Here is a 16122-nt window from a genome sequence, read left to right on the forward strand (position 1 = left end):
TCACTCGGGTATTTCCTGGGACTGAATGTTTTAGCTATGAAGAGTTGAGAAAGGCCAAGTTTCCTTTTCTTGGAGCAGAGAAGACTAAGAGGAGATTTAGTTAATAGGGTATCATTAATAGGATAGATGGATGGGAAAATTATTCCCATGCACACGTATTGATAATTAGAGGACATTGACTTAAGGTAAAATTTGGAGATTTAGATGAGATTTGAAGAAGAATGTTTCCATGCGGAGATGTTTAAAATTTGGAACTCTTACTGAGGGAATGGTGGAAGCAAATATTCTCACAACATTTACCCAGTGTTTAGATGAGCATTAGGAATCTTGTGACATACAGTATATATGGTCAGAGAGCTGGAAATTAGAATTAGTATAGATGGTACAGATTCCTTAGCCATCAGGCTCCTGAACCAAAGGGGATAACTTCACTCAACTTCACTTGCCCCATCACTGAAATGGTCCCAGAACCTGCTGGCTCACTTTCATGGACTCGTCATCTCACGTTCTCGATATTTATTGCTTACTTATTAATTAATATTATTTATTTCTTTTTGTAATTGCACAGTCTGTTGTCTTTTGCACACTAGTTGATCACCCAAATTGGTGCGGTCTTTCATTGATTATATTATGGTTATTATTTTGTTATGGATTTATTGACTATTCCCTCAAGAAAATGAATCTCAGGGTTACTCATGGTGACATACGGTATAAGTACTTAGATTATAAATTTATTTTGAACTTTGAGGTACTTGGTAGCATTGACACAGTGGGACAAAGAGCTACAGTTTCAGTGCTATATGACTACATGACCCTATGAGTCTGTGAGGTTTTGGAGATAGCTAATTGAAAAGAACAAAAGCCAGAACTATCCAGAATGATCCTGAAATTTTAGGCTGCTGTGGCATGACAGAACAAGGCTTTATGGCACAGGTGTTTAGCTGGGATTTGCAATAGGTAGCTAAACTAGTTACTGTACATAACAAGTGTGTCAACTATGGACCTTGAGGTGGAGGGAAAAAACATTGTACTGTATTTTCAAATAGCTTTTCACTTACCAGATAAAGTACAGTAAATGTAGCAACATCAATTTATTTGCTTTGTTAAAAATTGAAAACATAGTACTGCTTTATGTCACTACTTTTTTGACTAATTTGTCTTTATATTCTCTTTTGTTCTCGTTCTTATACACAACTTTAATTTTATTATTTTTAATTGAATCAGGAAGTTAGCTGCTGCAGCCAAACTTGCTCAAGCCAGCCAAAGTAATGGAACACTTAAAGGATCTAACCCGACTCAAAGTTCTGGCCTTCTCTCTCAATGGTAACAGCTTTCCTAACTCTTAACTCTTGATAATTAATGATTTGTTAAAGAAGCCACATGAGGATGGGTTAAATATATATTCCACAACTGATTGTAAAATGTTGATGCCAAGAACAAATATTTTTGGAAGATGTTCCTGGCCTGCTTACACCTACTATGCTTTACTTAATCATTACATTACAATTTCATATTTTGCATGCATTTGACAAAATGTTTAGTATAATTGAGAAGATTAATTGGAAGAAAAGACATATTTTCCTAAAACATTAGAGTATCGTGGTGCTGATTTGGTTGCCCCACTACAGGAAGGATGTCTTTGCACAGAGGAGATTCACCAGGGTACTGATGATACAAAGATTGAAGGTGTAGTAAACAGTGAGGAAGGTTTTCAGAGCCTGCAGAGGGACTTGGACCAGCTGGAAAAATGGGCTGAAAAATGGCAGATGGAGTTTAATACAGAGAAATGTGAGGTATTGCACGTTGGAAGGACAAACCAAGGTAGAACATACAGGGTTAATGGTAAGGCACTGAGGAGTGCAGTAGAACAGAGGGATCTGGGAATACAGATACAAAATTCCCTAAAAGTGACGTCACAGGTAGATAGGGTCGTAAAGAGAGCTTTTGATACATTGGCCTTTATTAATCAAAGTATTGAGTATAAGAGCTGGAATGTTATGATGAGGTTGTATAAGGCATTGGTGAGGCTGAATCTGGAGTACTGTGTTCAGTTTTGGTCACCAAATTGCAGGAAGGATATAAATAAGGTTGAAAGAGTGCAGAGAAGCTTTACAAGGATGTTGCCAGGACTTGAGAAACTCAGTTACAGAGAAAGGTTGAATAGGTTAGGACTTTATTCCCTGGAGCGTAGAAGAATGAGGGGAGATTTGATAGAGATATATAAAATTATGATGGGTATAGATAGAGTGAATGCAAGCAGGCTTTTTCCACTGAGGCAAGGGGAGAAAAAAACCAGAGGACATGGGTTAAGGGTGAGGGGGGAAAAGTTTAAAGGGAACATTAGGGGGGCACTTCTTCACACAGAGAGTGGTGGGAGTATGGAATGAGCTGCCAGAAGAGGTGGTAAATGCAGACAAAAGGAATTCTGCAGATGCTGGAAATTCAAGCAACACACATCAAAGTTGCTGGTGAACACAGCAGGCCAGGCAGCATCTCTAGGAAGAGGTGCAGTCGACGTTTCAGGCCGAGACCCTTCCTCAGGACTAACTGAAGGAAGAGTGAGTAAGAGATTTGAAAGTTGGAGGGGGAGGGGGAGATCCAAAATGATAGGAGAAGACAGGAGGGGGAGAGATGGAGCTAAGAGCTGGACATGTAATTGGCAAAAGGGATACGAGAGGATCATGGGACAGGAGGTCCGGGAAGAAAGACAAGGAGGGGGCGGGGGGAACCCAGAGGATGGGCAAGGGGTATAGTCAGAGGGACAGAGGGAGAAAAAGAGAGTGAGAGAAAGAATGTGTCTGGGTCCCCCCCCCCCCCCCGTCTTTCTTCCCGGACCTCCTGTCCCATGATCCTCTCATATCCCTTTTGCCAATCACCTGTCCAGCTCTTGGCTCCATTCCTCCCCCTCCTGTCTTCTCCTATCATTTTGGATCTCCCCCTCCCCCCGCAACTTTCAAATCTCTTACTCACTCTTCCTTCAGTTAGTCCTGACGAAGGGTCTCGGCCTGAAATGTCGACTGTACCTCTTCCTAGAGATGCTGCCTGGCCTGCTGCATTCACCAGCAACTTTGATGTGTGTTGCTGTGGTAAATACAGGTTCTTTTTTAACATTGAAGAATAAATTGGACAGATACATGGATGGGAGGTGTATGGCGGGATATGGTCCGTGTGCAGGTCGGTGGGACTAGGCAGAAAATGGTTCGACACAGCCAAGAAGGGCCAAAAGGCCTGTTTCTGTGCTGCAGTTTTCTATGGTTCTATGGTATTGCCAGAATGGAAGCACTTTAGTTCTGGAAAGAGATTGGATGGGCTGGGTTTGTTTCCGCTAGAGCAAATCAAGATAAAGCGTAACCTCAGAAGTTCATAAGATTATGAGAGACATCCATACAGTAGATCTCAAAATCTTTTATCTGTGTTAAGGGTATCAAAAACAAAAGATATAGTCTTAAGGAGATTTAACAGGGATCTTAGGGGTGAGACTTCAAGCACGGAGCGATTGGTAACTGGAATGTGTAGCCAGAGGAGGTTGTGAAATCAGATGCAATTACTGCATCTAAGAGCCATTTAGACGGATGTTTATAGTAAGCAAGGCACAGAAGGATATGGACGTTAATGGAGGCAAATTAAATTAGTGTAGAAGAGTGAAGTAGTTGACATGGATAAGGTGGGCTGAAAGAATTGTTTCTGTGCTATACAATTCTACTACTATGTTTTATGGAGATTTAAATTTTAGTAGAATAAATATGTATTAATTTATAATAAAATAAGTAGCATGTTGGATAAATGCAGATGTAAAAAAAAAGGACAAAGCATTTTGTATTCAAATTCTATTATCTCTTCTCATCGGCCAGGATGCAGTCAGGCCATGATGGCCATAGGCATGGAAGGTCACAGACCATGCCAATAATACGTGGAAAAAATGCATTATCACACCCAAAACTATTACAACTGATGGATGCCTCCAATATATTAATCAGTAAGTAATCAGACACACCTGTGTTAAATTTTCCTCTTTTACACAAGTGGAAAACTCTTTCATTTTTAACACCTTTACAATTAATGTAAAATGTGCATTTGTAATGAAAACAGAAAATGCTGAAAATACTCAACAGGTGAGGCAACATCTGCAGAGGAATAAATGGATTTAGTATTTCAGATTTAGTAATCCTACAATTTTTATGCAAAATCATAGACCTGAAAGTTTATTGTGTTTCTGTTTTGGTACATTCTGACCTGTTGATTATTCGCAAGATTTTCTGTTTTAATCACAGATTTCTAGCATCTGAAACTTAATGCTACATTCTATCTATTGGTTTTCTATAAAGCACCAAAATATGACAATCTACTTCACAAATAACTTTATTCTAAAATTTACAAATGCATCTGAATGAGTATTTGAATTGTCAAGGCATTGTAGGATTGCACTGGTACATGAGTTTAGTAGAGGTTGGTACTTGATAGTGAGCATAATAGCCAGTTTCTGTATTGTTTGACCATGACCAATTGGGATAAGATTTCTGCCTTAATTAGATGTTGGCAGACCTGTATAGGCATACCTAAATAAATAGCTTTTATAGATTATTTCCGAGGATTTAAAAGTCAGTAAGTTTAGAATTACAGTGTATGGGCAAAATGGAGAAAGATGGTTGAAAATGCAAAACAGAGTCAAGTTTTAAAAAAATCTAATGGTGCACTGGAAATGTTGGGAATTGTATGTGAGACTGAAGGAATGATAAATTAAATCTTTAGCCTCTTCAAAATTGAAATGGCCTAAGACTTAGAAGAATGAAATTGCAATGTCATTTATGCAGAGCATTGTGACCGCTCAAAATAGACTTCTCAGCAATGTGTCTTTCAGCTAAGTAGCTGAGCAAAATTAGTTCACATTTGGTTGGCCTCCTGTTTTCTGTTTTCTGTTTTCTGCTATGTCCATGATTAAAAGTCAATAGTAGATTTTTTAAAGAACATTGGCTGAAGCATAAAACTATCAACTGTTGGTGAATTTATTATATTTTACTGTCTACAGACCCTAGAAGGCAAATAGATTGAAACACTCAGTTTTGTCCTGATTCAGTTCAATGCACCAGAATATACAATTAAGATGATAACAGAATTGTTAGGACCACCACCTTTATACTGCAAAGCTGGCGGTGAACTCTGTTGTTCATATGCATGCAATGTATCATGCAGATAAGGTTGTGAGCCCACAACACTAGTCTAGAGCCTTGCCAGGGGAAGGCAAGTTTGCAGAATTAGCCCAGTCTTATTTGGACTTTAGTTGAATTATGGTCAAATTTATTGTCACAAAATTCCTCGGTATTAATTGAAACTTATGAAAAATTAATACCAACTTTGTATTGATATAATAATTGCTTTTGATCTTCCAATTATTTAGATGGTGGTCCTACTGAGACAGATACCACGCATCTCATAGATGTGGAAGCAAATATTGCGACAGAAGTCAGCATTACAGTGTTGGAAATCATCTGTCTTTTCACTCAGAACCATCAGGTAATGATAATGAAATCTATATTTGTTTGATGAATGAATTCCAATTATATTGCACTAACAGATGATGTTTTATATATATGTATTTTTTTTAGCACTACAGTCTTAATTTTATGTAGCATATGATAAATGCTTTGCTACTATGTAACCATTTTTAACCTGGAGCTATGGAAAACCATATGTTTCAAATAATCCCAAGTATTAATTTTGCAATTTTCTATTTTCCACTTTTACCAGTTACCTTTAAACTCTAAGTTATCTGTTCTATGTAACTAAGCAAGGACAAACTTATATAGAAGTTGATTTGTGACTCAAAGTGAAATTGTGTGACTTGTATTTGGATGCATGTGATACAAAGTATAAACATTGCATTATATATAATTAACTAATTGCCGGGATTTCACTCAGGAGTGCCTAGTCTGTCCAATTTGCAAGCATTCCTCGTATTAGTAATCATCGTAATTTGTAGTCTGCAAATCTATACATTTTCCATTAGCGCACACCAATTAATCTTTTATCTGGTTTAATAGCCGCAACTGCAGCAGGATGAAGGACAGAATTCCATGATGAAGAAAGTCTTTGACACCTACTTGCTCTTCCTGCAAGTCAATCAGTCGACATTTGCTTTGAAGCATGTATTTGGAGCTCTCCGGTTGTTTGTTACCAAGGTGCAGATATACTATTTTGGTGGCAAGGTTTTTCCACAGTAATTTACAAATCTGAAGAATATTGTTCCTTTTTTTACAATTTCTGATAAAAGTAATAGGGAATAAACTTGAAATAATGGTCAAAAACTACAGCAGTTCCATTCTAAGTAACAGTAACTCACTGCATGTAAGGATTTAGGATTCCCATGTGCAGTGGAAGTCCAGAACTTGCTGGTAGCTCCTTCCAGGTGATTCCATGACTGGGGAGCACTCTGACATTGGTCAATTCATGAAGCCCAGCAGCAGGGAAAAAATTGCTGCAATTTCCTAGTACTTCCCCTGAGATACTGCCTGCTGAATCTGTGCCAGGTTGGCCATGACTCTGAAACAAGGCCACACATTTGAATAAGGAGAAACAACTGTAAGGGAGCTAGGTAATTTTAAAAGTTATTAAACATTATTTGTGTTGAGGTTGTGTTTTCCTTAAAACTGTATTTGTGTTAATTTTGAAAGTTGCTGAATTCTAGAACCTGCAGAAATATTCAGGATTTCTTGACAGCTGGATAAGCTTTTATGGTTTATCCAGATGTTAAAGTTTTCCAGATGTTTTGCATGCAGCCATGTTGTAGTCCACCCAATGGCATTGTGTTGTAAAAGTCTCTGCTGCTGAGTAGGGCCTTGACATCATCAATCAGGGCAGCATTTATCAGCAGATCTGTGAAAAGTAAACATTTATTACCACATGAGTAATCAGCAAAAAAACTAATTTACTGCTGGTAGTAAATTCTGGACTTTTTATACAAAAAACATCTATGTATATGAGAATGCAGAATGCCACCAATCTAAATCTTACTACTTTATCATATCTTTAGATATGCTTATACTTTGAATTACTCTTCCAGCTGAAATGTCAACCACTGCATATGGGTAGAATTTCATCATCTTCTTTACATCTTGTATGATTTTTGAACTCTTCTGAAATTGGGTTCCACTGACTCCATGGACATTACTGCATCTCACATTCAGATTTTACATCAAGTTCAAGTTCAGTCTATTGTCATTGAACTGTGCACATGTGTACTACCAAATGAAACAACGTTCCTCCAGACCAAGGTGCACAACTCAGTGCATGTAACTCACACACACAATGCACAATGTAATATTGTCACAAATAAAGTAACATATATTAAGGTGCATATCTGTTGCAAGTTAAAAAGTAAACAGTATAATGCTACTGACACTCCATATGTGATGAGACAGTATGCCGAGATTCATACCGTACATGGAGGCAGGGAGTTCAGTAGTCTCACATCCTGGGGGAAGAAGCTCTTTCCGATCCTAGCAAGAGAAAGTCTGCAGATGCTGGTAATCTAAGAAACACACACAAAATGCTGGACGAACTTAGTAAGCCAGGCAGCATCTATGCAAAAGAGTAAAAAGTTGACGTTTTGGGCCGAGACCCTTCATCAGGGGGTCTTTTCCATCAATGCTGCCTGGCCTGCTGAGTTCCTCTGCCATTTTGTGTGTGTTGCTTCCATCCTAACAGTTCTTGTCCTGATTCTGCAGTACCTCTTGCCTGATGGTAGGGGGCAAAGAGATTGTTGGATTGATGGGAGGGATCATTGACAATGTTAAGGACCCAAGGAGCTTGTTCACACAGCGCTCCTGATAAGTATCTCTAATGGGTGGAAGAGAGACTCAGTGATCCTCTCAGCAGCAGGGACTTGCGGTCAGATGCCATGCGGTTCCTGCACCAGACAGTGAGGCAGGTGGTCAGGGCACTTTTAATAGCGTTCTTGTAAAAAAAAAAATGGTTAAAATTGGGGTGGAGAGGGTCCTCACTTCCCTTAATCTCCTCAGGAAGTGGAGATGCTGCTGTGCTTACCTTGACGAAAGTGCTGATGTTAAGGAACCAAGTGAGATGGTCCATTTTGTGCACGATCTCACCTGGAGGTGTGTATGTGTGGTGAGGAGTGGTCAGCCTGCACTATTCTGAAGTCTGTAATCATGTCTTTGTTCTTCTTCACACGGAGACTTATATGGTCAAAACACAAGGAATGCTGAAATGACTAAAGCAATAAAAAGGAACTCTTAAAGGCAGGCCGACACACAGGATGCTGCTACCATAAGGACATGGCTGATTCTTTATCTTAAGTCCTCTCTCTTGCCCATTTTTGTCAAAAGCTTCTGATTCCCTGAATATCCAAAACTCAATCATATTCAACTTTTAATTCATTCAGTGACTGCAGTCCTCTAAAGTTGAGTGTTACAATGCAGTATACAATGGAATTTATTTTCTCAATTCAAAATAGTTAAACTTTTAACCTGAAAATTGCCCCTTTGTTTCTGACTCAGCAGCTAGAAAAAGAAATGTATTTCTTCCATCTACCCTCATTGAAACTTACAATTTTGGGCCCCGGCTCTTTCATTTCAAGGCTGATTCTCCAGTAGATGATCAATTAGCTCTTTCGTGAATCAATTGTTTTCGCAAGGACAATTCAAACGTCATAGAACTTCACATTCGTTTTGGTTCCTAAAATATAGTTGAAATGGGTTATATTGCAGGCTGTGTATGTTGAAGATAGGTGATATTATGGAATGTTGGAGTACTAAATGGCTTCATTTCTTATGCTTCTCATCAGTTCCCTTCAGCCTTTTTCCAAGGGCGAGCAGAACTTTGCGGCACACTCTGCTATGAAATCTTAAAGTGTTGTAACCACAGATCAAGTTCAACCCAAAATGAGGCTTGTGCCTTGCTTTATCTTTTTATGAGGAAAAATTTTGAATTCACAAAAGGAAAATCAATCGTCAGATCACACCTTCAGGTTAGTGTTTTTGCTATTATTTTACAAAATGAAGTAGAAATCTTTTAGACTTCTGCATGAATTAAGTCAAGTCACTATTGTAATTTCGACCGTAACTGCTGGTACAGTACACAGTAAAAATGAGACGTTTTTCCGGACCACGGTGCTACATGAAACAATACAAAAACTACACTGAACTACGTAAAACAACACAAAAACTATACTAGACTACAGACATACCCAGGACTGCGTAAAGTGCACAAAACAGTGCAGGCATTACAGTAGATAATAAATAAGACAATAGGCACAGTAGAGGGCAGTAAATTGGTGTCCATCCAGGCTCTGGGTATAGAGGAGTCTGATGGCTTGGGGGAAGAAACTGTTACATCGTTTGTTTGTGAAAGCCCGAATGCTTCGGTGCCTTTTGCCAGATGGCAGGAGGGAGAAGAGTTTGTATGAGGGGTACTGAAAAACAGTTATTTCTAACAGTTCTTATCAACAGCAAATTGTGCATCAAACAAAGTTAATGTATAATTTCTGGAACCTAACTATATTGTATTTGGAACTTGGAATGAAAGCAGATGATTAACATTGTTAACATAAAGCACAGCTGTGTGTTTCTACATAGTGAAACATGCAACATTGTTATAACTGTTATCAAAAAGGAACAACATTTTAGACCCACTCTGCTGTGTAAATATTAATTATTATGTTATTCAGCTTAGCCTTTTTCAGGCATTAAACAGGTGAGAAAGTGGCTAACACTGTGGAAGGATCCTGTGCTTGTGATTGATAAAGACATTTCTATTCCTCTCTATATTAACTACACCTACCTCTCCACTCAGCCTGTGATCATTGCTTTTCACTCTTTTAATCACTCACCACCACAACCAGGAAATGCTCCTTGATATTTCTTGATTTGATTAATTTTTGACTATTATTTTTCTTTTTTTATTTTGATTTGACCAATATTTCTTGAGCTTGAAGATAGAAACCTGTCAATACTATAACTACAACAAAAACACAGGTTTTGATTTTTCCAATAAATTTGTATGCACTGAAATACTCAGAACAACCACTAAAATGTACTTTAAAATATTTTTAGCCTAATTTAGTAAATAGGTCTGTTCATATTATCATCAACCACAGAAGCAGATCTTTTGGCCCTTACACTGCTCACTGTGTATCGATCTACACCAATCAAATGGATGTACGAGACCTTGAGTGGCTGCCTTCTGTGGACTGGTAATTCAGGTGCTCATCCAGGTGCTGATTAAATGTTGTGACAGTACCTGCCTCCACCAACTTCTCAGGCAACGTGCTTCAGATGTGCTTCAGATTTCCACCACCCTTATGATCCCTTATTTTAAACCTATGCTCTCTAATTTTTAGGCCTCTTTATTATGGAGAAAGATCTTTACTATTCCAACCTCCTGTTACTTCTCATTACTTTATATACCTCTATCAGAACCCCCTCAGCCTCCTCCACTCCAAGTAATTCAAACTCATATCTTATATCTTCTTCTTAAATCAGAAGCATTCCATCCAGTCAACATTGCACACTCTCCTCACCATGGTGTGGCAATCAGGACTGCACACAATATTCCAGCTGTAGTATGACCAAGGTTTGATAAAGCTGTACCATGATCACTATACTTAAACTCTATGGCCTAGTTAATGAGGTCAAGCATTCCATATGCCTTCTTCACCCCCTACCAGTTCTACCATCCATAGGGATATGGGAATTTATGGACCAGAGTATCTTTGGTTCCTCAGAACTCCTTAGAGCCCTACCACCTATGGTATCTGTTTTCTTTGATGGACCTCTCAAAATGCATCCCTGCACACTTATTGGTTTTAACATCCATCTGTCATTGCTCTGCCCAAGTCACCAGCTGATCAATGTCATGCTATAGCTTAAAACATCACTCATTATTAATAACACCAATTTTCATGTCATCTGCAGACTTACTAATGATAACAAGTAATCCACATCAAAGTCATTAATGTACTGTATATAACATAAAACAATAAGGATTCCATCACTGACCCTGGTAGTACATCATTGGACATACACTTCCAATCACAAAGTCAACCCTTGACCTTCACCCTTTGCCTCCTATTGTTAAGCCAGTCTGGGATTCACTTTGCCAATTGGATCCTCTCATCCCAAGCCATTGCCTGGTCATCATTAACATGTCATTCACATTTTGCCTGCATAAAACTTTTTCCATTATGTCTTTTAATTGAAACAGTTTTAGTTATGTCATCAATTCAGTATTAGATTACTTAAATTCATTACACTGACATTTGGTAATGAAAAATTATATTCATGATTATTTACTAAAACAAATAAAAACCAATTACATGTCTACATGTTTTGTAAAAATGTACATTACTGCTGAGAGCCCATCTTATCAGCTGTTATTCTTTTATTTCTGCTTTTAAACAGTTACTAAATCCATAAGGTTGAGTTGGAATGCAGCCCAATGTTCAGGATATTTAAAAAGATATCAAGATTTTAATGGTTTAATTATTAAAATAATTAACATATCATAATCAATGTTTTATATTGAAATATATATTCATGTTTAATTGATACATCTTATCTCCTTTGCAGCTTATCAAAGCCGTTAGTCAACTGATAGCAGACGTGGGAATGGGAGGCACTCGATTCCAGCATTCACTAGCAATAATTAATAATTTTGCAAATGGAGATAAGCTGATGAAAGTAAGGATGTGTTGGTGAAGTTATTTTAAGCTCTATTGTAAACGTGATATTTAATGTTTATTCTGTCCAGGTATGTGGAACCAAAATCAGGGACAGTAATAGGTAGAAGGCATTCTTACTATTTCATGTAACGTCTTTGCACTCTGTAAACATAGATGAAATATTATTATAAACTTAACAGGCTTTGGAATTAAATTACCATAGGCCTTATTTCCAAATCACTGGTGTTTATCTCCACACACAATAGTCAACAATTCTCCATGTAAGTGGCATCAGGTTTGGAATTCCCACCCATAAGTGGAAGGCCTGAACTTGCTGGCCTCATGGAGCCCAGTGGCTGAGTACAAATGTCTGGTGGTTCTCCAGCACCTGATGCTGGGGAATCTGCCTGCTGAATTTGCACCAGCTAAGATATGTGCAGGAACAACAACTACATCTGTTTCAATGGAGTGAAATGGTCATAAAGAAACAAGCACATTATGTTTACTTAACACTTACATTGTTTAAAAATGTATTCTTGTCTTTTTGCTCATTTTTAACATTCAGTTTAATTTTTGAGTGCTTTTAGATGCTAGAGATTTAGTTATGCAAGCATTTAACATTTTAGACAGCCACACAAGATGATGACTGTGGCTCAGTCAGTTTTCACTCTTACCGTTATTTTGTATGCAGAGCTTTTTGTGCTGTTCTCTCTCCACGTGTACTGATAGTAAGACTCAAAATCGATGGAGGACATCAACACTGGTGACAGGAGCCGTTTGCAAGTACAAACTTACAATGGCCAATTGGGAACATTGATGTTAAATTTGTACTTTAACAGATAAGCAGTTATCTTGGATTGGGCAACAGTAACTTCCACAGGAAGTTACTATCGATTACTATCGATTTGTAATCCAGGGAGCGGGAAGTGCAGAATCAAATATCGCTGTGATGATTGTACGTTCTAGTATCAATTGTTTGGCGACAATAAAGTATAAAGTAAGTCAGAGGCAGGAAATTTAGGGTCATTTATAGTATATTTAACTCTTTTCCTCCAAGTTTCTTAGGCCTACATAAACTGAAGATGTCAGAACAAATGTTTGAACATTGTGAATGATGCGATACATTAGCATTTGATCAGTTCTATATACAATATGAGGTGTCATTTAGCCTGTTCCATATAAGTCACTCATGGTTAAATACAAGTTTAAGTTACTTTTCCTTTGCTTCAAATCCTGTAGAACACGTTGTTTCCTGTGGAAGTGAAAGATTTGACGAAGCGAATAAGAACAGTGTTAATGGCCACAGCACAGATGAAAGAGCATGAGAAGGATCCAGAAATGCTGATTGACCTCCAATACAGCTTGGCAAACTCGTATGCCAGCACTCCTGAGCTGCGAATGACTTGGCTTGAGAGCATGGCAAAGATTCATATCCGAAATGGAGATGTATCTGAGGTGATTGACACAGTTTTTATTTTCGGAGGCATTTTTTCATCTTTCTACTGAAAATTTAACTTACCACATTATATTCTCTTATTCAAGATTCTGGTGAGGAAAGGTAATGAAAGAATGCACACATGTAAACCAAAAATGTGCATTAATTTTTTTGCTGCCCTATTCGACTAGTTTTTTCCTTTTGGAGATCAAGGTTAGATTCAAACTTGATTAATAACTACGCCAGAAGCATTCTGAGCAAAGCAGTATTGGAAGCATCTTCTTTTTGGAAATTGAATTTGATTTACAGTATTTGGTGCACTCTAGCCTAAAAAAAAATGTGATTGAATTTCCAAAATCATTGTGAATATTTGCATCTTCAGGCTCATTTAAAAATTTAAAATACTTGCAGTAACAAATTAATTTAACTTTGTACAGCTTAAAGAATTCTGCTGCAGAAAGCACTTATGATGAGAAAAATATTAATGATCAAAGGAATAATCATGCTGATAATAGCTGTTGTTCTAAATAGAAAGAGAATTATGTAGAAATACGTGGAGCTACAATATAACCAACAAGTGCTCCATCAATCACAAAATAATTGCATTAAAGAATTCTGTAAAATATATTGGGGCATAAATTAAAATATTTATCAGATTAGTTCCTGTTGTTTATATCCACCTGTGAAAAATCAGAAAGCAGAACCCACAACCATAGCAGCATAACTTCTATCTATGCAGGTATCAGTTTTTATGCAGTGATGTTTGTTCCATATTAGTATTTGAAAATGCATGGATGGTCCGAATTCAACTGAAAGATGTCCCAGCAAATGTTCATTCCATAATTTAACCATTGGTTATGTCCTGCAAGCAGGACTGTGTAGGATGGGATTATCTAGGTAGCTGCAGCTTGCCTCCTGTTAGCTCCTTCCAAACCCAGGAGGAAGACTTGGCTGGCTGACCAACACTATGTTTGCAGTAGTAAATATACTACTTTGAAGTGTTTTTCCCTCAGGTTTGCCGTTCTGATATATATTTTTTGATATTACAGGCTGCAATGTGTTACATTCATATCGCTGCTCTTATATCAGAGTATCTGAAAAGAAGAGGTAGGTGAATACATCAAAAGTAAATCTTGAACTTGTCAATCAATGACTGTGTAATAATTCAAATTGCCAATACACCATAAAATAATATCACAACTGTTTATAAATGTAAGCTATTTAATATCAAAATGAAGAAAAATTTCTTCTCTCTGATTGTTGTGAATACTTGGAATTCTTCATCCAGAGGGCAATTTATATTCAGCTATTGAATATATTCAAGACGGTGTTTGAAACATTTTTGGATACAAAGAGAATCAAGGGATATGAAGTTAAGTACAGATAGTGGATGGATTTGTTGAGTGGAAGAAAAGCTGTTCCCAGAGATAAGGCAGGGCAGATATATTCATTAATGTGTCACATGAGCCACTATTCCAATGGTAATGAGTAACAACGAGCTCCTCTGGGAAAGGTGGAAGAGGTGACCATATTTTGATAATAAGTGGGAAAATATTTAAAAAGTAAAATAACTAATTCATGCCCAACAATAAAAAGTTCAGGTAATGTAACATAACTAATATCAGATTTTTATTTCCTCAGAAAGTTCAAGGTGTAAAAGTTAGTTTTATAGAAATCCCCTGCAGAATATGAAGCATCAACTGAGCTTGCTTTGCAAGCATTGGTTTAGTTTTAGCCACTGAGATGAGGTAGCAATCTAGTACTGCTGCAGTGGTACAGACATTGCAGGTTCAGCCTATAGACAATGGTTTGTTCATCTCCTACAGTTGTCCTTGGGCTTCCATTTCCTTCAGACCTTGCAGAAATATCAGAAGAGACAAAACTTGGGATTAAGATTCTGTAAACACGAGGAAATCTGCAGATGCTGGAATTTCAAGCAACGCACATCAAAGTTGCTGGTGAACGCAGCAGGCTGGGCAGCATCTCTAGGAAGAGGTACAGTCGACGTTTCGGGCCGAGACCCTTCGTCAGGACTAACTGAAAGAAGAGCTAGTAAGAGATTTGAAAGTGGGAGGAGGAGGGGGAGATCTGAAATGATAGGAGAAGACCGGAGGGGGAGGGATGAAGCCGAGAGCTGGACAGTTGATTGGCAAAAGGGATATGACAGGATCATGGGACAGGAGGCCCAAGGAGAAGGACAGGGGGAGGGGGGAAGCCAAGAGGATTGGCAAGGGGTATAGTGAGAGGGACAGAGGGAGAAAAAGGAGAGAGAGAGAAAAAGAATGTGTGTATATAAATAAATAACAGATGGGATATGAGGGGGAGGTGGGGCATTAGCGGAAGTTTGAGAAGTCAGTGTTCATGCCATCAGGTTGGAGTCTACCCAGATGGAATATAAGGTGTTGTTCCTCCAACCTAAGTGTGGCTTCATCTTTACAGTAGAGGAGGCTGTGGATAGACGTATCAGAATGGGAATGGGACATGGAATTAAAATGTGTGGCCACTGGGAGATCCTGCTTTCTCTGGCGGACAGAGTGGCCACACATTTTAATTCCACGTCCCATTCCCATTCTGACATGTCTTTCCACAGCCTCCTCTACTGTAAAGATGAAGCCACACTCAGGTTGGAGGAACAACACCTTATATTCTGTCTGGGTAGACTCCAACCTGATGGCATGAACATTGACTTCTCAAACTTCTGCTAATGCCCCACCTCCCCCTCATACCCCATCCATTATTTATTTATATACACACATCTTTTTCTGTCTCTCCTTTTTCTCCCTCTATCCCTCTCACTATACCCCTTGCCCATCCTCTAGTTTTTTTTCCCCCCTCCCCCTTTTCCTTCTCCCTGGGCCTCCCGTTCCATGATCCTCTCATATCCCTTTTGCCAATCAACTGTCCAGCTCTTGGCTCCATCTCTCCCCCTCTGTCTTCTCCTATCATTTTGGATCTCTCCCTCCCCCTCCCACTTTTAAATCTCTTACTAGCTCTTCTTTCAGTTAGTCCTGACGAA

General features: G+C 38.3%; 1 protein-coding gene across 3 annotated transcripts in view; it reads left to right on the plus strand.

Annotated features, from left to right (window-relative positions):
• dock10 (dedicator of cytokinesis 10) overlaps positions 1-16122 on the plus strand; it is a 289520-nt gene that overhangs the window by 247365 nt on the left and 26033 nt on the right. For all 3 annotated transcript variants that reach the window (XM_072255460.1, XM_072255461.1, XM_072255459.1), the window contains exons 38-45: positions 1225-1323; positions 3852-3976; positions 5396-5511; positions 6039-6176; positions 8798-8980; positions 11580-11690; positions 12911-13126; positions 14156-14213. In XM_072255460.1, coding sequence (XP_072111561.1) covers positions 1225-1323; positions 3852-3976; positions 5396-5511; positions 6039-6176; positions 8798-8980; positions 11580-11690; positions 12911-13126; positions 14156-14213 — 1046 coding nt within the window. The remainder of the gene's footprint in view (positions 1-1224; positions 1324-3851; positions 3977-5395; positions 5512-6038; positions 6177-8797; positions 8981-11579; positions 11691-12910; positions 13127-14155; positions 14214-16122) is intronic.

This window comes from Mobula birostris, chromosome 4 (assembly GCF_030028105.1).
Source record: "Mobula birostris isolate sMobBir1 chromosome 4, sMobBir1.hap1, whole genome shotgun sequence".
NCBI classification, from domain to species: Eukaryota; Metazoa; Chordata; class Chondrichthyes; order Myliobatiformes; family Myliobatidae; genus Mobula; species Mobula birostris.